Source organism: Hakea prostrata, chromosome 11 (assembly GCF_041222555.1).
Source record: "Hakea prostrata isolate BN-2017 chromosome 11, UWA_Hpros_2, whole genome shotgun sequence".
NCBI lineage: Eukaryota > Viridiplantae > Streptophyta > Magnoliopsida > Proteales > Proteaceae > Hakea > Hakea prostrata.
The window spans coordinates 3705388-3728713 of NC_142610.1; the positions used below are offsets into that span (position 1 = coordinate 3705388).

The 23326-nt window shown below is 40.1% G+C and overlaps 2 protein-coding genes across 4 annotated transcripts; one reads left to right on the forward strand and one right to left on the reverse strand.

Annotated features, from left to right (window-relative positions):
- Positions 1 to 14496: 14496 nt before the first annotated feature.
- LOC148999620 (cysteine-rich receptor-like protein kinase 8) lies at positions 14497 to 17696 on the reverse strand. Of its 3 annotated transcripts, none has more exons than XM_089139300.1 (7): positions 16892 to 17696; positions 16301 to 16435; positions 16031 to 16161; positions 15688 to 15898; positions 15347 to 15584; positions 14934 to 15087; positions 14497 to 14835 (listed from the first exon to the last, which is right to left on the reverse strand). In XM_089139300.1, exons 1-7 carry the CDS (start codon positions 17694 to 17696, stop codon positions 14497 to 14499), a joined length of 2013 nt encoding a protein of 670 aa, XP_088995426.1. The 3 variants fall into 3 exon arrangements, with proteins under 3 accessions (XP_088995426.1, XP_088995428.1, XP_088995427.1); XM_089139302.1 differs by having other exon boundaries at positions 16301 to 16425; positions 16906 to 17684; XM_089139301.1 differs by having other exon boundaries at positions 16031 to 16147; positions 16311 to 16441; positions 16892 to 17684.
- Positions 17697 to 21129: 3433 nt separating this feature from the next.
- LOC148999621 (2-alkenal reductase (NADP(+)-dependent)-like) lies at positions 21130 to 23162 on the forward strand. Its single transcript, XM_089139303.1, has 5 exons — positions 21130 to 21450; positions 21592 to 21769; positions 22164 to 22330; positions 22510 to 22592; positions 22705 to 23162. Exons 1-5 carry the CDS (start codon positions 21223 to 21225, stop codon positions 23078 to 23080), a joined length of 1032 nt encoding a protein of 343 aa, XP_088995429.1. The 5' UTR covers positions 21130 to 21222; the 3' UTR covers positions 23081 to 23162.
- The last annotated feature ends 164 nt before the right edge of the window (positions 23163 to 23326 follow it).

A 23326-nucleotide genomic window follows, 5' to 3' on the forward strand; every position in this document is an offset into this window, starting at 1 on the left:
TTCACCAAGGCATCGAGCGGACGGGAATATCGATAGTAGCAATTGATTACTTCACAAAATGGGTAGAAGCGATTGCACTGGCGACAATTACTGAGAAAAAGTGGAGAAATTTGTGCTTGAATCAATCATATATCGCTTTGGGATACCAAAGATTATTGTCATGACCATGGTACTCGGTTCGATTGTCCACAATTTGAGCAATTCCGTGGAACATATATGATCGAGCATCGTATGTCCTCGGTGGCATACCCCCAAAGCAATGGCCAAGTAGAGGTTACTAACCGAACGCTCTTGGAAGGAATAAAGAGAAGACTCGAAGTCGACAAAGCTTCTTGGGTCGAAGAACTACATAATGTCTTGTGGGCTTATAGAACTACGGTTCGAACACCCTCAGGAGAAACTCCATTCAGGTTGGCATATGGATCCGAAGCATTAGCACCAGTGGAGATAATGGCAGGGACATTACTGGATCGTGAGTTCGAGGAAAAAGCAAATGAACAAGGACTGCTTGATAGCCTTGATTTGTTGGACGAAGTTCAGGCAAAGGCAATAGCACGAACTCAACATTATCAAAGAAGGATAGCGTCTCATTATAATACTCGAGTGAAGAATCGTCGGTACTTAGCCGGAGATCTGGTGTTGAGAAACACCCTAGCTTCCGACCCGCGTCACCAAAGAAAGTTGGACCCTTCCTGGGAAGGACCTTATATGGTTGTGAAACCGGTTGGTTCAGGAGCTTACAGGCTGAAGAACATCGATTCCCAGAAAGAGTTGGATCATTCGTGGAATGCTAGGCATCTCAAAAAGTTTTATCCTTGAGGATGATTTCAATTTTGTTCGCGATGTAATCATTTTCAACTCAATCAATGCAATTTTTGGCTTTCAACAAACTATCTTTTAATTGGGGGGCATCACACACCACATCCAAGAACAAGATCCAACTATAAGGCATCGGATGAAAATTCGTATGGGTCCTTCAACACTTCAACACTTATGGAAATTTTTCGAACTTTCTTAAATCGGGGCATCGGATGAAAATCCGAGTGAGTTCCTTTTGCAAGGCGTCGGTTTGAAACCCGAGTGAGTTCCTTCGAGACTTATTGAATTTTTGAATTATCCTTAAGTATAAGGCATCGGTTTAAAACCCGAGTGAGTTCCTTCTCAGACTTATTGTATTTCTCCGGAAATCCTTTAAGTATAAGGCATCGGTTTAAAACCCGAGTGAGTTCCTTCTCAGACTTATTGTATTTCTCCAGAAATCCTTAAGTATAAGGCATCGGTTTAAAACCCGAGTGAGTTCCTTCTCAGACTTATTGTATTTCTCCGGAAATCCTTAAGTAAAGGCATTGTTTCAGACAACTAAGACCTAATACAACGGCGATTCAAGTGGCTAGCAAAGTTCAAGATAAAGTAATTTCTTATTTCTTCAAAAGATCTAAAGAGGCCAGTATCAAAACAATTACAAGAGCTGGATACAATCTTCGATCAAAGAAGAAAGTCATTACAGGTGACTGTTAACAAGTTATACAAGATCGACGCGACTTTGCTAGAACAAACATATGAGTCAACCATTGGTGGGGAGTCAAGGAAAAGAAGAGAAGAAATGAGGATTACAAAAATATTTCGGTATGAATAGAATCCTCCGCAATTTCATACTCTTTGTCCAGCTTGTCTAGGAGAAGAATGGTCCTCGACCAAACTCGCATTCAGTACAAGCTCGTCATAATTGACTTCTTCCAGCGGAGAATAAACAGGAGAATCTTCCAGATATTGCATAATATCTGGATTGGAAGGTGGAGGATCAATCTTATCCTTGGTCCAGTCGGGAGGAGGAATACCCGGGTCGGTAAATACTTCGGGATGGCAAACAGCCTTTGTAGGGAGTCGTATCAAAATGAGGATCTTTCCTTAATATTGATTCCCATACTTCGTTCTCACCATCCCGGTACGCTTGCAAGTTATAAGCATTCAACATATCAACAAAGGGTTTACTGTGTAAATACTTGAAGACGCAGGCTCTGCGAACATCAGTTGGAAGGGATTCGGGCAAGGAACGACAACTTGCCTTTCGGGTAACGTTTCAGATCCTTTGGCTCCTGACTTTCCAACTGTTCGCTCTAGTCGCCGGATCTTCTCCCTGGCATCATCCAAGTCCGACCGAAGACGACCAATCATCGAATTTTTTTCTACTGCCACCTCCCAAGCTAGATTCCGAAGGCGAGCAATCTCAACATCTTTAGCTTCAGAAATTTCCCAAAGCCTAGAAACTTCATTGCTCAACCTCTCGAGTCTAGTGCTTGCTTCCACTTGGTTGTGGAAGTTACCATCAAGACTCCTGCAAACAACTTCCGAGTTAGCAAGGAGCAAAAAAGTAATTTTTCAGAATCAGAGGATAATGAAAAAAGACTTACATCACCAGTGACTTCGTAAAGACTTCATCGGAAGTTTGGAAAGAAGCTGCGCTCTCGGAAGACATTCGAGCAGCGCGGTACACCATTCCAACGCTCTGTCAAACTCGTTTGACACTAATTCGAGCGAAGGATGAGAAGGATGAACTACACCAAGCAAAGGATGAGCTTCATCACTTGTCACCCGACGGCGCTTCCTAGTGGCAAAATCCTCCAACTCAGAAGGAGAGGAGGAGGATGCCAAACAAGCACTAGAGTTAGAAATAGGAGCGGCACCTGCTGGGACCACACCTTCATCAGACGCCAACATAGTTGCCTCAGATGCCCGAAGAGTCTCCTTCGGGGGTGCACCAACGAGTTCACCCAATGGGCTCACCAGCGGGAACGCCGGCAGCACCATCGGCAACCGAGTGATCAAGATCTTCCTGGGAAAGACGAGCGATCACTTCGGGCAAAGGAGGCGCGAGGGACGGCATCAATAGAAGCTGCGGGAATCGACTTGAAGATTCACCGCCAGCGATCGCCTTACGCTTGGAGGATTCACTAGCTGAAACCACCGCACTGGCCCCAACCACCACCGACGGAACGCTTTTCTTGCAAGATTTTGCTCTGATAAAGTTCGGGTTGATCTTGGGAGCCACTATGCAGAACAACAAAAAAAACAGCCGTATCAGTACAAAAATAAACGACAGCAACAGTGGGGAAACCCTAGTTTTATACAGCTTCTGACAAACCAACAAACTAAACCCCAAGTATAACTACTGTGCAGTTTACTCAGGGGGAAGTGGGGAAAGAGATGAGTAACCAAAAAACTTACTTGATCAGAAGTGGATAGAGCCGTTGTTGGAGTACGAGGAATACGGAAGCAGACTGAAGGACGAAAGGTTACTTTGGCACTCTAGCAAATCTATCTTGCAGAAGTCAGGATAGATGGAGAGTACCCACGAAGGCTTTAAATAGCCTCAGGTATAAGACGACGGTTGAAGGCTAAGGACAACCGACGACCCGAGATCGAAATGACGCTTCGAAATCCGCAAAAAGCAAGATCAACGGTCGAAGGGATGCCACATGGAAACATGTGGAAGCGAGCACTGATGCGAGAGAAACCTCCAATCGTCGCACTTGCCATTAAAATAATGGATGTATTTCCGATTCATTGGAAACGATGAATGGTATACAAAAGCAGGAAAACGTTTGAACTTCGCAGAAGGGAAACGTGCGGACTTTGCAATAAATGAAGTAGTGGGGAAGATTAATGCATATTCCCGAAACGCATCTTCACAATATTTCTACAAGATTATTATTCGGCGAGGAATGAAAAGTTAAGTGATAAGTTTTATCATTAATACTTTGATATTCAAGGCAAGATTTCGGCAGGAGACGGGGAAATTCAGAGGCCAACATGAAAAAAGAAATGTATATTCATTTAATTGAGGGTAAATCTTTATAAAAGAGTAACTCCCTAAGCCTTTTCTTTATTGTTGCCCGAGGGACCCTGGTCGGGAGGACTTTTCTCAGGACCATGAGAAGAGCCTTCCTCAAGAGTGGCATCGGCTGAATTCTCTACAACAACAACTTGAGACTCGGCTTGTGATTTCTCCTCTGGAAGTGCCGGCTCGTCATTGAGATATGCCTCATATTGAGGGTCAGCTGGAAAAGGATCATCTTCTCCCTGAGCCCAGTCTGGGAGATCCATACCAACTTTCCCGAAGACCTCTTGGTGGCATACCTCACGAAAAGGAGCAGTGTCGAAGTCAGGGATCGTTCCAAGGATTTGCTCCCAAACGTCGTTCTGCCCCATGCGATAAGCTTGAATGTTGTAGAGACCTAGCAACTCGGAGAAAGGTATGCTGTTCAGGTATTTCCGAATGCACTCCTTCCGAAGCTCTGGCTTTATATGCTCAGGCTTGCTAGGGATCGCCAACTTCAGATGTCCTTCGAGCTCCCTACTTTTGATTTCAAGGCTGTCACCAAACAACGTGGCAGCTGCCTTTTGCTTCCTGGCCTCGCGCTCGGCAGCGGAGACACGAATTTTTGAAGCTTCGAGGGCTTCCTTGAGGGAGATTACTTCTTCCTCATGCTTTTTCTGCAGCTCCACGGTAGTTGCAGTCAGCTGGTCTATTTCAGAATTGGCCTTGGCCAATTTCTCTTCACAAGTTTGCAGCAAGGAGTTGGTGCGACCAACCCGGCTCAATGCTTCCATGTGTTGATAAAAGCTCAACACAACATTCCTGGGAAGACGGAAGATATCAAAAGAAGTCATAAGAAATTATGAAAACATAAGTAAGCAAGAAGATCGGTACCTTGTAGATTGATTAACAAGGGAGGTGTCATCCAGGGCTTCAAACTCCTGGCGATCGAAGGAGCAAGGCGAGGGAGCTCCATTCTGCGGCTTTCTCAGGATCCCGAGTAACCCTGTCGGTCATCTTCAGGGTCCATTGGGGGATGAAGACCTCCTCACCATCCATCGAAGCTTTGGATTTTTTGTTGGAGGGAGCATCAATTGTGTCATGCCTCCTCTTGGTTCGGGCGGAAGAAGAGACATTAGCCCTCTCCACCATTGGTTTCTTCCCTTTACCCGAAGCATCAGCTACAGGCCTGATATTCCTGATACCCCTATAAGAGGGGTCGGGAGAGGGAAGAGAAGCCTCTTGATCTATGGTCAAGACCCACGGGCGATCGTTGCTCGGCTGTCACAACGACCCTAGCGGCCTTCACCCGCGAGGCTTTCGGGGTTCGTTCCGGGAGGCACTTGCAAAGAAGAAGGACAAGAATCGGAATTCAAAACATATCACTTCGGTCAAATCAAAGGATGATGGTTAGAAGCTCACAATGAGCCAAGCCCCAAGATCTTGAAGGATGGAGTTATACTCCACTTCATATCCATGTATCTCTTGATACCACGGAATGGATTTGATCTTCCCCGATGGCCGCCTCGTCTTCTCTGGATAAGGGAAGGCCCCCGGTTACTTTCGGACGAAGAAGTAAACCTCCTCCAGGTGGTCGGGAAGTTAAGATCTGATGGAGGCGCTCGACAGAAAAAGTATCATTCGCGCCATCTTTTGTGATTAGAAGGGCAAGTTCCTTTGACAAGGATGCTGCCCCTCCAATCAAGTTCAACCTTATTGCGTTTGAAAAGAAAGACCCATCCGGGAGGATGGGAGATAGAAAGAACATGAAAATGTACAAAAAGAGAAAGAGATGGCGTAATGCCAAGCTCAAAACACAAACCCAAGAAGCCGACGATGAGACGCCGGCTATTGGGGAGGAGCATTCCGGGACAAATGTTCTAGTGATTCAAAACTGCGGAGAACAAAGGATTAAAAAAGGGAAGGCGAACCCCGCTTTCCAGTGCATCTATATACACCCGAAAGGGATGAATCAACCCTCTCATCAGGGTGGGGAGCCCTAACCTGATATGAGGAAGGAAGGTCAAAATCTTGGACAGCTGAAAGAAGGGTTCCCATTATAAATGGAAGGAGAGAGCCCGGGTCCACCATTGGACCCGGAGGTTTGAGGCTGCCTAGAAGATTCGACAATCTTGGAAGATCCGGACTCGAGGAGGACGGGGAGAAGTTTCGGTTTTTCTTTCAAAACCTTTTGAGAAACTTCAGCGAACTCTTGCCGGAGGATGGTTAGGGTTTTGTTATCACTATCCGATTGTCGGGGAGCGGGGAGAAGCAAAAGCATCACTTGCTATCACCAACATAGGGTACTAAAGAAGCCCTATCGTCCGCCATTACTCGTTTTGATAAACTACAAAAAGAAAAGATCGGTGAACTTACTGATTCAGGTGAGACGGAAGCTTGAGAGCGAGGAAGGCGCGAAGCGACGACAAAGGTTCAAATTCCAGGAGGGGGAAGAATGAAACCTACGAAGACAATGAACCGCTTTTAAAACTCCCGCACGAGTGTTCGGGAATCTGAACGATTGAGATTGATTCAAAATCAACGATCAAGATCGAAAGACGTTTTGAAAGTTTGAACTCACGAATCCGAAATAGGCGTTCGGAAACCGTCACTTGGATGACGTGAGCCACGACAGATCAACTGCAACGAGATATGTGGCCTTACACTCACAATGCTCGAGGAAAAGTGACCACCGCATTAAATGTGATATGACATTTAATGAAGCACGCAGAGATCATCACCGACGACGAACCCGAGTTAAAAACCAAGCCCTCGGGATCGACCGAATGCTTGGTCTGGGGGGCTCGTGATATGGAGAGTTTATGATCAGACCGGGTTCATACCTGGTCCGACCCTCGACCCCGGTCGAGACGGAGAAAACCGAATCGCTCCCGAGCGAACCGAATCCGGAAGATGGCTTGCTGAAGAAGAAAGCTTATTCGGCTACAAGCGTGCCCTAATCTTACTTATGGATTAGGGTAATCACCCTAATGATGGCAGACTCAAACTGACGGCTGCGGATAATCATTATCAAAGGGATAACTATCGCATAACCTAACGGTTATCTCAGGAGTCCTCTACTAGCCCAAACTAGTAGAAGTCTATCGCTCAACGGATCTCACTGATGAAATCCAACGACTACCCGAAGAAGGCTCAAGTGCATCCAACGAAGTAGATTCGAAGGTACACTCTATATAAACCTCACTACCATACAAGGTGAGGGACGGATCAATCGATCAAAAGAGAATACTATCTGAGACTCAGGTTCAGATACATACTGATAGACCTAGACTATCAGCGATCTGCTATCTAGATCACCTTTCTCGTTTCTTCATTCATTAGCTCTGTGCTTCTAGCAGAGCCGTTTGTGATTAAGTTCATCAACTGACTTAGCCTTCGGAGGTGGACTCTCCGACCCCAGCGGTCGGGCCACATCTGACGCTTTCGTTTTGCAGGACATCACGTGGAGATCCAAGGGCTGAGCAGATTTTGGACGCATCAGAATGTGAAGACCAACTTTGAGGCTGAGTTGGAGGCTTTATAAATGGTCTAGTTTGGGAAAGCATTTACTGGTGAAGAAGCTTTGGGTTGAGTGTGATTCTATAGTAGTGGTAGTTCTCATTCAACAAAGGAGGATACCCTAGTATATTCTTCAGCAATGGCGAGGTCTGCTATCTTTTCTAGCTTCAATTGACTGGAAGATCTCCCATTGCTACAAAGAGCTAGACCAATATGCCAATGGATTATTTAGCAAACAAGGCTGCCAGGCTGGGGATCTCACCTACAAATTCCCCCTGGTCAACAACAATTTTAAGTGAGCTGGTCCATGAACATTTGACTTCAGTGTAGCACATTTAATGCACAGCTCTATGTTGTCTAGGGTCGAAATTTCGTTTTCGATCGTAGGCAGCAAGTGCTACGCATTTAATGCACAACATTAAAGTTCATTTTGGTCCATGATGAATCTTATAGTCCTAGGTTTAGAGTCTAGCTTGTTTTGTTTTTATCACATGTGAGTGGAAACTAATGAGGTTGGGTGTATGGGGAGCAACTGATGTTGCGAGCAAAGAGCTTTGGTTCCATTAGTGATGTGTTTTTGTATGATTGATGGTTTTTTAATATCTTTTCGCTTCTAATACAAATAATCCTTTTAGCAAAAAATACAAGGCACCCACTATTATTTGGGTGAAATTAGTGGGTAAACTCGTGACCACCCACTATTATGATCTATCATCTAAATTATGTGGCACCCACTATCAAAATTAAAAGTTTCCCACAATCAAGATTTGCTATTCAAGGAACGAAAGATTTCGTTTCTCGCAACTTGCCGAAACTAGAATATCGGCGAAATCTCACGCCAATATTCCCTCAATTTCGTTTCCCAATTTTCTGTAATTAAATATTTAAATCTCAGATTCTCAATTCTTAATTTCCTATTATCTCATGCACCCATTTACTTTCAAAATTCAATTTTCAAAAGTTTCCATTAATTCCCCATCTGTCAGCTATCAATCACGCCAATTCATATGATATTTATCGCACGAAACCCAATATTCCTTCTCTCTTCAACCTTATCCCACACACGCAACTCCCTGTCTTCCCACTTCAAACTTCAGATTTAGGGTTTCAATCTACCATGCAACCCTCTTTGTCTTCCCACATCAAACTTCATTGTGATTAAGGATTTCAATCTACCATGGATGCTCGACGGAAGTTCAGAGCAACTCAAGAAGGTGAGGAAGGTCTCTGCAGGGAAAGAGCAAAAAATAATCCGTATCAAGGCATACTACTGTGTTGAAACTTGAAACTTGAAACTCTTGTTTTCACTCTTGCTTCGTCTCTGTGTCTGCTTGACGGTTGGATTTTTTTTATTTTTTTGAATTGTGGGTTGCAAACAGAAAGAGTATCGCTGCTGGTTCGCCGGAAAATCGCTGATTTTCTGGCGATATTATTGAGATTTTGTCAAATCAGCGATAAACAGGTGAGATATCGCCAATTTCTCGGCGATATCCCGCCCATATCGTTTCGCCCCCTAGTTTTGGTTCGCCAGGGGACGATATCACTGAAATTCGAAGATAAATTGTTCCATGCTACTATTAAGTGATAAGTAAAATGATTTAAATGCCCTTACCTTTAGTTAACTGATTTAGAATGTAAATGACCCAAATGCCCTTTGGACAGTAAGATGACAGTATTGCCCCTAATTTAACTGACTAATGATCTAAATGCCCTTACCCCCATTTGACTCATTCAAAATTCCAAAATTTTTTTTACCAAAATGCCCTTTGGACTATGAAATTACAATTATGCGCCCCACTTTGATGCAGTGGTAGTACCAGCCTCGTTTGCAAGAACGAAAGGAGAAAACAGATGCCACGGAGAGAGGAAGCCCAACTATTTCGAAGAACACAGAGTGAGCGGAAAACTATATGGATTCAAATCGCATGGTTACCCTTGCATTATGAGAGTAAAGCATGAAATCACTAACATAAGTTTCCACCATTCACAAGAATCACAATGACCAAAGTATGACAAACAATTTCATCTTCTAATACCTAAAATTGTTTATTAGAATTTCTCATTATCCTTTTGGCACCTACTTCGCACCAAGAGAACTTGAGAGCTTCCTACACACCAGACAAGGTTTGAAACAGCTTGTTCTCATCACACCAAGCTATTTGGTCTATTCCAGAGTTTTAAAAGAAATAAGAAGGTCAATACTTGAATAAAGAGGTTTTGCCCTTTCGCCAACCACCCTCTCTCTTACTATACTTCTTTTGTTGCTTTTACTTTTCCTTTATTTTGTTTGAGGGGCTTGCAACTACAAATCTCACAAACTCAACTTGTTTTTATTAAACTTTCTTGATGCAGCGAAATGCCTTGGACATTGAAATTACAATTACACCTGGTGCATGCATTGTGCTCAACAAAATGCCTCTATGAGCACCATATTGTGCACCCACCAAAAGTTGGGGCATAATTGTAATTCCATTGCCCAAAGGGTATTTTGGTAATTTGTGTTTTAAAATTGAATGAGTTAAAGGAGAGTAAAGGCATTTGGGTTATTTTACCCATCACTAAACGGAAAATCTTAACTATGGGTAACTTGTAATTTTAAGGATAGGGATTCACATCCTCTGTAATTTCCTTCCCTACAATTCCCTCCTAGGATTGTGCCATGTAGCATTTAAGTAATCCAATGGTTACCCAACAAACTAGAGTTTAAATAAAATTCAAAGTTATTTAAAACATAATAGTGAGTGGTCGCTGGTTTCACCCTAATAATAGTGGGTGTCGTATAAAAAAAAACTCTTTTTTTATTTTGTTCATCACAAGAATGCAATTTAGATTCATCACAAAGAGGGTTTATTTGGGTTTGTTGGTTGGATTTCTCAAACCAATTATCAATATAATATTACAAAAGAAAGTAGACACAAATTAACTTTACAGGGTATTGAGAAAATATACACCCCTTTAAATACAATCATCCTATGGTATAGATATCCTTCACTTTACATGTGACACCCAGACTAAATCTAGCCCGGAAACCCGATATGTTTTGGGTGAAGTCGGGTTTTGTTTAATGTTGACTTTGAAGTTTGACCGTGATTTCAGTTTTACTATCTTTGAAAATCTTAGGAAGATGTCTTTGTGGGCCATCTCAGTAGAGGATATGGTGTTTGACCCAAAACCCATGGATATTGATGATGGTGTTTCCTTATGGAAACCTTACTTGATTTGGTGTTGAACTATTTATTTGTGAAGAAGAACTTGATTGATGGACCTAAAGCTTAGTTGGACTAGTTTGAAGACTTCCCTCCATACTAGGTAAGTAGTATGATGTGTTGAAAGAAGCCCATCCAAAAATATTGAAGTTTAGCCCATTAAATCCCTATTTTTGAATAAGCTGTCCAAGCAGTGGCATTTTGGTAAATATCTGTTTTGAAGGTTTTCAAAAGCTTTATTTCCTTTAATTTCGTGGTAAACTATTCCCACCATGTTTCTAAACCTCTTGATAGCATGGGATCGATCTTTGAACTCCCTCTTTGGCAACCAATCAACCAACGGGTCGGTTGGTCGTTGGTGAAACCCTAGTAATTCTTGGACTCTTTGTGCATTTTAAAAGGGGGAACTCTATGTTTTCATTCCCACTATGTTTCTAAGCCTTGGAGAACGTGGGAAGATCCCTAGAACCTCTCCTTGAAGCCAAGAAAGATCCTCAAGCATCCGCCGATTTCTTCATCGGTTTCTCTTCTAAAATGTTGGTATTCAATTTGTTTCTTCTTTAATTCATTCTTTCTTCTCTACTTCTGATTTTCTGATCATGAGAAGGGTATTACACTACTGTAATGACCTCTTCTTTAATTCTTTAACCCTAGAGTGAATCCCCAATTCACTCTATGATCTTGAAGCCATATGGCGATGATCCTTGAATTTGATTCCACCAAAGCTCTTAATGATACTTTCCCTAATTTCCTACCTATCTTTATTATTGTGGGGAAGGTCTCATATTATTACCATGACCTTCCCTTGTGTCCTCATGATGGAGGAGTTGATCCTTGTTTTTCCTTGGAACAATTGGCAACCCTTCTATTTTCTATCAATTCATTGGACTCTCCCCAAAACCTTTCTTGATTGTAAATTCCTTACCCTAAGGGTGAATCTTTATTCTCCCTAGTCTTTTAGTGGGATACACGGATTCTTGTTAGTAAATCCCTAATTGTATGATTTGAATTTGTTTCCCTTCACTTTAATTGAGAACCTTATTTCTCTCATTAGTAGACCCTTCTAATTCCATTCTTTATTTTGAAATACTAATGAGATATTCCTTTATCTATCTTGGGTTGTTTTTGTGAGAATTAATTATGGGTAACTCTCATGGGAGGTAACCAACTCTCATGAGAGGTAACCATATCTGAGACCCTATTGTTCTTTTATCTGTTGGAAACTCCCCAACACTTTCAGATTGTGCATTCTTGTTTCTCTTTCCCATGGGTGAATCTTGATTCTTTGTTTCTCTTTCCCTTGGGTGATATTTGTGTTAACCTAAACTTGATCACTATATGTTCTTCATGATCCATGTTTAACCTAATTAGGATTTCTAATTATTCTTTCTTCGCTCTTATTCTTGATTGAGATCAGGAAAAAGATGATGCATCCTTGCAACCATCTATTCCATGATCTCATTCTATTCTTTGAGATCTATGATCATCATCATGATCTTAACCCTTCTTGAAACCTTAACCCTAACCCTTGAATGACCTTTCTGGAAACCTCTTGTAACCTTCCATGTGCGGGAAACCTCATGGGTAATGTTTCGTTAACATAAACTAGATTTCCTATGATTTCTTGTTATTTTCTTGATAACAATCATTCCCCTCTTTCCGTGATCATAACCTTTCATGAGCCATATGTTATGATGAAACCCTAACCTCTTTGTTACAAACCTATTATGATTGATTTTCGGACTATGATCTCCCCCATGTCTCATTTGGGTTTGGTTGTACTTGGTCTTCAACCCCATGAGCAAAGCACCCTTGTATAGCAATATACTTGGGGGCGGTTACTAGTGGCGGTTGATTAAACCAAGCGACCGCCTTAAGCGACCGCCCGGTACCGCGGGAAAATGCCCTCTTTGCCCCCGTTCGTTATAAATAGCATCCCTCGCCCTATTAACACATTATTATGTTCGGGATTGCTATTTTGGGCGAAAGCGGCAGTGGAATCATGCGGATTCAGGTCGAAGTCTGTTAATGATATAAAACCTTTCTCTCTATTCTTGGTGATTCGATTAAGGTAATGAATCTCTCTTCTATTCTCTTCTTTTTAACCTCGATTGATATGAACCCATCCCCATTTTGTTAGTGGTTACCCAATTGATTTGTTGTATCTCCCTTTCAATGTTCTTGATGAGATCTGCCGAAACGAATCCCGCATTTGTTTAATGGATGGATCCCATCAGGGGAATGATTTGGGTAATAAATCTTTGTTAATTTTAGGGTTCTTGTTACCCCCTTGTTCTAGACTATTAAGCTTGAATTTCGGACTAAGATCATCCCAAAACGGTTGAAATCGGATGATAAAAAGTCGATTCGGAGTTGAACGCAAAGGGGCGGTCGCTGTGGAGGTCGCAACAAGCAACCGCCACAAGCAACGGCGGTTCGAACGTGTAGGTTTGATTTCGAATTGTTTGACTCTTGACTCTTATACATTCTTGTAACCCTATGCCTAGGTGTTCTCGTTCAAATAAAAGTCTATAATAGTTTTGGATTGCAAGTTAGAGGACTCTACTAAATACAGTAAGGACATGCATTCTTATTTATATGCAATTACATATACATGATGATCCGTTGTTCTATTTACTATTCTTTGATCATGTAACCGAATTGTATAAAGCATGTGAATCTTATTGTACACTTGCGTGTGGTATTCCTTGATGTACTTCATCTTCATGATATTGCACAACGTCATGGTATGATAAAGAGTGATTGTAGTGTAGTTCGATGGAAGGGTATTCCATTGGGATATCTTGGCGGGATATCGAAGAGTGGAATGGGACACATCGCGATGTCTCAACACTATCATGATTACTTGATGACATACTTAGGGAGTCTAGAATTGCAGGCAGGTACCCCACATGATATTACCCCCGGGGAATTGAAGCCGGGTGACCCGGACAATGGTGACGTGACATGTCATCCAACACGAACCAGCCGCGGAGACCGTGGTCACATGGTCATGTAATGGTAGGGTTGCATATGTTAGGGTTGGGCCATGGACGCAAGGAGCGGACCGGTGTGCAGGAGCATGAGAGCATCCGCCCAATAATATGTGGATGACCAAGGGTTAAGGAGTGGAGTCCAACGAGGAGCACCGTGAGGATTCACACTCCTAGGTTCGAAGGATCGAACCAAGTTGGTTGGTGCCATAGGGAAGTATCGGACCATATAGCAGTTACCATTATGACCGCATTGGATTAGAAACCCCGACATGCGCAGACTCATTGCCAATGGTCGTGGTGAGAGAGTGTGACAACCCCGCCACGGGAGAGCGGTGGACACCCCCCCGATCCCGAGGAACGCCCCGGATCGAGTGATGAGACTTACCCAAAGGAGGGCGGTATATCTTAAAGCATGTCAGCCATTAGAGACTCATAGTTAGATCTTAGTAGCATCATACCAACATCATATCACAATGTGCATCGTGGATTGTATTGACAATATATGAGAATTGCGCACGAGTGTGGAACCACAGAGAATATAAAGCGAGATGGTGCACAAGCGAAGTGAGATACAAAAAGAGCCCAGAGAGACAGACAGGGTACAGGACCGAGCAAAGCCTCAAGATGAAGAAAGTACAGCCCAACGAAACAAATCCAACAAAAGTAACAACAAAACACCCCAAATTGATTATATTATGAAGAAACAGGACGAGGAACGGGGTGGGGGGACGGGGGGGGTGTGACATTACATATTTCCCTTAATATTCAAAGTAAATGGTTGGTTTGAACTACCAAAGTTGTAGTTCAGCAAGAGAGTTAAGGAGGGAGGAGCTCAATGGAACCCCAAAGAAAAATACATGCAGGAGGATACACAAAAATAAAAGGAATGCAAAAACAACATGTACCTATGAATAGAATGGACAAGACATCTTGTAAGCATGTTCTTCATCCACCAACACTATCGACCGGATAAATCAGTAATAGACAATTCATTTGATGCCGAATGACTTTTGGAATGGGTTGATGATTTTGTTACCGAACCATAGTCTGTGGAAGCTTCAGGCAACAATTCTTCACTATTCACTAGAAAGGCCGGTGGTGAAGGTAGTGGCAGAGTTGCAGAGTAGCTATTGAGCATGAGAACAACAGAGGCCATTGTTGGCCTGTCAGATATATTTTCTGCAACACACAATAGTGCAATGTGGATGCATCTAATCACATCAGACTGAAGACAATTTCCTCCCAAAGTTGGATCTATTAATGCCAATGGTGTACCATTGTTCCAGTTTCTCCATGCCTACAACAACTCATCAATTTGCACAACAATCAAGGATTTAGAAAACTAAGTAGTACCAAATTAACCATCAAGTTAAAAAGCAAGAAGATTGTACTTACATAGCTGAGAAGGCCCTCAGTGTATTCTGATGATAGATTGAAACTTCTATTTCTTTGACCGCTTACAATCTCTAGAAGTAAGACTCCAAAACTATACACATCTGTCTTAACTGAGAATTGCCCATGCATCATGTACTCTGGTGCCATATATCCACTACATTGCATAACAATAGAGCTAGTGGCTTAGTTGGAGGATGATTTTAACTTTACAATTTTGTCATTGCATTTGGATGTCATGTTAATCCAAGAACTAATGTAACATACAAAGTAAATCAATTGTCTTGAGTGAGAAATGAAAAATAAAATAAATTTCTCATTGGTGATAGATAATAAACGGTTGAGGGGAGAGGGGGAGTCAAAAAAAAAATCTAAAGCATTAGTGAAATTTATGAATTCATAGCGCTTGAACTTACTATGTTCCAACAATCCTGCTTGTATTGGCTTGAGTTTGATCCACTACAAATAGCTTTGCCATGCCAAAATCTGCAATTTTTGCATTCATCTCCTCATTTAACAATATATTGCTAGCTTTTAGATCTCTATGAATAATCCTAAGTCGAGAATCCTCATGAAGATAAAGAAGCCCTCGTGCAATCCCCTCGATAATTTTGTAACGTTTTTCCCAATCCAATTGAAAGCGTTTGCTTGGATCTACATATGCAGGTTCGACCAAAGAAGTATTAAGGTAATAGTTGATCAAGTGCAAGCCACAAAAAAAAAATGAAGTTCAAGGAATGGAGGAAGAGAGACAAACCAAAAATAAAGTGATCAAGACTTCTATTTGGCACGAATTCATAGATAAGCAGCTTTTCCTCTCCTTTTAAACAGAATCCAAGGAGCCTAACAAGATTCCTGTGCTGCAACTTGGCCACTAACGTAACCTCATTCTTAAATTCCACATCACCCTGTCCTGAATTTTTTGAGAGCCTCTTCACAGCAACTATTTGTCCATCCAAAAGCTTGCCCTGAGTGTATAATTCATGAGAAGATACAAAGATGAAAATTTAATCAATGAGAATATAGATTACTCTTTTATTTGTAACTTAACACCACACACTGAAAGTAGCATATCTAATCGTAAAGCAAAGACTTAACACCTTGTAAACAGGTCCAAATCCTCCTTCTCCAAGCTTATTTTCATCAGAGAAGTTGTTTGTGGCTGCTCTTATTGTATCAAAGTTGAATTGTAAGGATTCATCATTTACAATTTCATCCTGAGGAGGTTTATCTGGAGACAAACAATGTATATCAAACATGTAATTACTTCCTTGACAAACATATAACTCAATAAATATAGATAAACACTTCATACGTTTGAATGAATTATTGAATTTTCAAAATGAATCTCTACTGTCATGTTTTCTTACCATCAATAACGTGCTTGATCAGCTTTCTCTTTCGAGAACGCAGGTAAAGGAAATATAAAATTAGAATTGCTGCTACTGCTACAACAACAGCAACAACAACAATAATGATAATAGTAGCTGAATTGCTCCCTTGACCTGCATAAAACATAGGAAGGAACATATGCATGCGTAAGCCAACGGGATTGATATCTAATTTTTTGTGCAGATTGAAGATTAGGTTAATTTATTAATTACTATGCTTAGCATAAAACTTGGAAATAACCTCAATTTATGCATGCCTAAGATGTTAACAATCCTAATTAAAACTTCTTAAAAATCATACGTTACGTGCATGTAGAATATTCCCAACAGAAAATATGACTATTTGGTCCACCAATCAAAAGTGGGTTGCAGTAAATAAATTGAAAACTGTTAACATATATGACCGAGGTCATGGATAAAAACAATGAATGAAAACTTGAAATTTGCTGTTCTAATCATATAGAGAAATCGAATGATGCTTGCTTTCAGATATTATCTGTGCATGCAATGAGTAGAACAAGATAAAAGTAATAATAATAAGCAAAATACTAAATGAGTATATAACTGTACCTTGTGTGGCAGACGGTGTGGCAGTTGGTGTGGCAGTTGATGTGCCCGTTGGGCTCGTTGATGTTTGATAGAATGGAAGGACCTCATACCTTGCAGAACAACTGGGTGTAAGAACCCTCATACCTTGGGTCCTGACGGCCTCACCAGAAATAGTACCTTCAGCCCCAGATAGGCAGCTGTGGCAATCAAGCTGAGATAGATCAGGTGTACACTGCTCTAGCGCGTATATTGTCTGAAAGCTTGTAAAGTTTGCCTCATTAGTTGCATACTTCCGTGAAGATGATCCAGATGAAGCACTAATTGCAAGACCAGTCAGCAAAACCCCCAATACCTGATCAAACTGAACCGAGTTTGAAACGTTATTTGTATTCCATAGAATACAAGAGAGACTATTATCCATAGTTGAGAATATATACCGATTCGAGTAACGTAACATACAAAACTCAGCCCATATTATGGCCTCGTTCGCACTAGGACAATAATGTTGTGAGAGATCATCCTTGGCACTTTGAACACACGAACTACAGGTTTGTGAACTAACATCACCTCTACATAGAAAAAGACCATAAACTGTGTTGGAACCCTGACCGATGGTGGTGTTATAGAATCCGGAATCAATTATGGCATTGGAGGTTAGAGAAGAGAGGAGATTGTTACGGTTAGTTTCATATGCACTATTGGCAGTGTAATTGTCTGATGAACAGGAATGGCAAGTATAGGTATACTGTGCAGTGCAGTTTCTCGACAGAAACAGAGAAAAAAGAAATAAGAACAACACTCTGGCATAAGGCATTCTTGTGCCCATATAGAGCTTCTTCTTCTTCTTCTTCTTCTTCTTCTTGCTCCTTTTCTGGCAATGTTTGTTAAAGAGATAGGCGGGTTTATAATGTGTTCCTGCAATTGACAAAGTCAGGCATAGTTGTTCTTCCTTGGTGGGTTAGTTCTGGTTTGGATAACAAATAAGGTTTGCCCATGCGTGTTTCTCATAAGTGGTATGCACTCATATGAACATACGTATGTAGAAGGAATCTAAACGGGGAAGGAATACAATAGAAAAATATAGTCAAACTAAACAAGTACGGCCGGTGTGTGGATTCTCTCTTTTCACATAGGGAAGAAACAAGGTGCACATCGTGCACTTCAATAGATTGTAAAGACGTTTTAGTTGATTAATGAAAACCTGCACGAAATTTTTATTTTAAAACTAATTATTTTAGAATTTTTTTTTATTATTATCTCCATCTGTATATTGTATATATCATGGAAAATTATTATTTGCATCTCCTAATGCATCAAATAATTAGTCATCTGATTTTTTTTTTTTTTTTTCTGCGTGATTCATAACATGTATAGTAGAATTGTTTATGAACCATGATACACTTTGATAATTGATATAACGATACCATAGGAAAAAATAAATATTAATACTAATACATATATGATGATATATCAATTTTAACCCATTTTGAAAACCCTTTAATGATGCCATAAAGAAATATTGGGAGTAAGAAAATAAGTTTATCATTTAAGCATATATATATATATAATATATGATAAATATCATTTTTTTCATCACATTGTTGAAATAAGCTTCCATTAAAATGTTGGACAACAGTAGATTGTAATACCTTGTCAAACTACACAGGTTTTATTTTGGACTAAACTTAGAAAACACTGTTTTGAGCCATATATGGCGAAGGCTAGCGTGGTCTGAACATAAACTAAGCATTTTTTGTATCGAGGACAGACGTTGCATTTTTAATATCTTGAAAGTACTTTTTCCAATGATGATCATGTCATAGTTCAATTTAAAGGTGACCAACAAAATTATTTTTACCATTTTAGGTCTTGATCTATTCTTATACCTAGATTGCCCCAGAGTGAAGAATATTAACAAATCAATCTGGTGGGCAAAAAATTTAAGAAGTTCCTCAAATAAAAGGATTTGTGTGATCGAAAGGCTACGACTATTACCAAATGTTGAAATGGTTTTGAATATTAGGAAATTTAAGATAACACAGTTACAACCCTAATTTTGTTCTCTTTTCTCAAAATGAGATCACATCTACTGTAAATGTGAAATCATATGGAATTTATGCAAAAGATCTAGACTAGTTGCTTTTTCGCATTTACTAGTGTTGGTTGCATATAAATACAATGCAGAAAAGTAGAAAACATGACCAATTATTTTCCTTGTTTTATATTGGGTAAACATAGGTGCATATTAATGGGCTGTCAAAATATTTTAGTTTATTTATCGACTGGCTGAGATTGCAAGTGTTGTCATTGTTATTGGCAACTGAAATGCAATATGTACTAAGAATATGTGGTAAGAATAAGTGAAGGTTCCATAGAAAATTTGAGTGTTGATATATTTTGAGAGGGCCATTAGCACTACTATAATCGTTTTGAGGCTTATAAGAAGATTTGAGAGTTTTGGGCAAAGGGAAGATTCCTTTATGACAAATTTCATAGGTCACTATGCAAAAGTCATCTTGAACGAATTCTAGATGGTCATTCAAATGTCTTATGGCTTCACCTTTTGTAGGAAAAATGTAGTTATTGAAGTCTTATTTTCGGAAAATTTTTCAGATTGTGATCCCAACATCAAATGAAGGAGTTATAGTGTTTCTCAAGAGGATGTATGATGTGGAAGCAAATCCAAATAGTTTCGAGATTAAAGAGAATTACTTTTTGTGATGCAACATTGCCATAGGGTTAAAGTATAACATTTAAAAGTTTCACAGATCTTTTTGAAAGAGGAATTAAGTCTCATGGAGCAATGTGTAATTATGAAAATCTTGAATGATGTGAATTCAATATCTATCAGAAGTCCAAGTAAAAAGATGAGGTTGTAAGGGCTGAGATCGATGCCTTAGAAGTTCTAATACTCGAGATAGAGAAGATTCTATCACGTGGCTTGTGGTTGGTCGAGAGCATGTACGTATGGTGCACTGCAAAGCATTATGCTTAAAATGATCCAATGTATCACAGATGTAAGGCATAATCCCATGAAGTACACTTTGATCTTACATGACTGAAAAGATCCGATGGCTTAGATTTGACCCACCACTTTAAAGTGATAATCAAACAATTTTAAGAATTAGATTCCATTGGTACTCATCTAGAAGGTATAATCGGATGTGTCCTATACATTCACGTTCTTTCTCTTCAAAAACTCGATTTGGGGTAAAATAGAATTGGAGTTTTTTGTGGTTTAGGCTTGTCGAAACAAGTAAAAAAGAGAAGCCTAGAAGCAAGATTTGGTGTGGAGAAGAAGTCCGGAGGTATATTTGGATTAAAATATTGAAGAAAGTGGCTGAGTTCTAGGTGAAGTTAAGATTCCTTAGTACGGTAGATTTCATAGGCCACTGCGCAAGGGTCATTTTGAACAAATTTTGAATGGTTGTACCATTATTTTCTGGATTCATCTTCAACAGGAAAACAGTACTTCGTGAAGTCTTCTTTCGGACCATTTTTCAGATTGTGATTTTGACATCAAACGAAAGTGCTATAGTGTGTCTCATGAGGATGGGCGACATGGAAGCAAATCTTGAAAGGTTCGAGATTAAAGAGAAATTGCTATCTTTTTTATACTGTTTTGCAAAAGGGGTTAAAGTATAATTTTGAAGAATTTTGGGAGTTCTTTAAAAGATGAAACAAGTCTCAAGGAGGAATGTGTAATTATAAAATCTTGCATGATTCGAATGTTATGGATGACTCTATAACTTGACTAAACAGCATTGACATTCCAACCGTTGGATGCACATAAAACCAAATGGAATGTTCTATTAACTCAGCAGAATGATGATCGATGCTTTCGTAGTGAGGGGACAAAAATAATTTCATAAACTATAGGATTCAACAGGTAATTAGACTATAATGCTGATAACATTAATAATTATTCCAATTTAAAATCTTCAAATCCATACGTGTTAGCCCCCAAGGTAGCGGAGACAGTCATCAACTCATGCTATATTTTAAGGGTTTCAGTTGAGACAAAATGTAGTGCATTAGGTTCTCACGGTGCCTTTCGTTGCCACAAAAAAATTCTGAAGCACTCATAACAGATAATGTAATTGCTTTCCGTAATCAAATTGGCTTCCAATTTTATTTCATAAAAATATTATAGTTTGACCAGCTTTTCCTGCGTTGAGATTTTTCTCTATTTGGAATGAGATTCCAGTGAAAAACGAAAATTTTCTTCAATGCCCATCTCTATCTCTCTCTCCTCTCTCTCTCTCTCTCTCTCTCACTGATACTTCAACATATACTTGAGCTTTGGAAGATAGAGAGCTTAATTAGCTTTTCATTGGAGAACTCAAGTCAATATGGAGAAAGGAGAAGAAGTTAGTAACAAGCAGGTTCTCTTGAGAGACCATGTATATGGAACTCTCAAAGAGACAGACATGATTTTAAGCAAAGGTACAGTCCATCTCAAGGTACCTCAAGGCTCCAAAGCCATTTTGCTGAAGAATATCTATTTAGCTTGTGAGCCCTTTTCAAGATTTTTGATGATGAAGCCAATCGGAGACGAAGATACAATCAAGCCTGGAACGGTAATCGAGCTTCAAATTTATCTTATTTCAACTAACACCATTTGAATGATATTGATCTTGGGGGGTTTGATCAAATCTAAATATCCTACATCTCCTTTGTTAACAGTAAACTGATATGAACAATATTCTTGTGTGTTGCAGCCTATTTGTGGATTTGGAGTAGGTAAAGTGTTGGATTCTGATCACCCAGACTTCAAAGAAGGTGATTTCGTGTGGGGAGTAACTACATGGGAAGAGTACAGCCTAATTAAGAATCCCAAGTCCATGTTTAAGATTCCCAACACTGATGTACCTCTCTACTACTATACAGGAATTTTGGGTAAGTCTCTCTCGTATTTGGATGCCCATAGGGGAATCACAATCGCTGACACTACAAGGAAACTCGTGTTTGTTGTTCGATTTTCACATTTGAATGTAGCGTAACTTTCATAGACAGACACCCCCCTCTCCCCAAAAAAAAATCAAAATAACCAAAATCTTACCCTACAGAGTTGGAAGGCCATCAACAAGGATGTTTCCTCTGAACTCCCTCTTTTGCCTATCAAACCTCTAGTTGATAATCCAAGGGATAGGCACATTCTTTTTCTTCTTCTTCTTTTTTGGAGTGGGAGACGGCATTTTATAGAGTGGATAGATAGCCTAATAAGGCTTGGTATAATTTTGCTCAACACTAAATCAATATATAATGGTCGATGCACGTTCGCTATGTGTAGGTATGCCGGGTATGACTGCTTATGCTGGTTTCTTCGAGGTGTGTTCACCTAAGAAAGGGGAGTATGTGTATGTATCATCTGCGTTTGGTTCAGTTGGACAGGTTGTGGGACAGTTTGCTAAGTTGATGGGATGCTATGTTGTTGGAAGTGCTGGGTCCGACGAAAAGGTATGACAACCCTTAAAGACATCCCTCTAGTTGATCCTATTTAGTCGAGACAAGACTGACTTGTAGCGATGTCATTTAATAATAAATTCGGAAATATTTTAGGGCTTAGATTCCTTATCATTCATTCTATGGAAATTCGATGATTGACACAGTTTTTCACTTTGGGTTTTTTAATTAAGGTTGATTTACTGAAGAACAAGTTTGGGTTTGATGAAGCTTTCAATTATAAAAAGGAGGATGATTTAGATGCTGCTTTGAAAAGGTAAACTACTTGAAGTCAATGTTCATCGAGTTTCAAAACACCTTTGTGGATACTCTTTCTAGACTTTTGACATACTAAAAATTTGCTTATTAATATATTGGTTAATTTGCAGGTATTTCCCTGAAGGAATTGACATCTACTTTGAGAACGTTGGAGGTAAAATGCTTGATGCAGTTCTTCTAAACATGAGGCTTCATGGTCGCATTGCTGTTGCAGGAATGATCTCTCAGCACAACCTTGAGCATTCTGAGGGAATTCACAATTTAACTTTGTTTACCGGTAAGAGGCTTCGAATGGAAGGCTTCTTAGTCTTCGATTACTATCACCTCTACCCCAAGTTTCTGGATTTGACTCTGCAATACATCAAAGAAGGGAAGATGGTTGGTTTAGATAACATTCTTGAAGGCCTTGAAAGCGGACCACCTGCCTTAGTAAATCTCTATGATGGCGGAAGTGGAAAACAGGTCCTCCGTGTCTCTCATGAATGAGTGCTGCCCCAACTTGTATTAGTAGTTAAGCCTCTGTAGAGAAATAAATCCTAGCACCACTAGGATCCAGTTGTGGTGATAAATAAAGGGACTTGAAAGAAAATTTTGGATTTTCAAGTTAAGCATTTTTTTTCTTTCAATGCTGGAATAATGAAGTCTGTTCTCTCATTTCTTTATTTTGTTCATAACAAGAATCCAATTCAGATTCATCACAAAGAGGGTTTATTTGGAGTTCAGCTGAGTCTG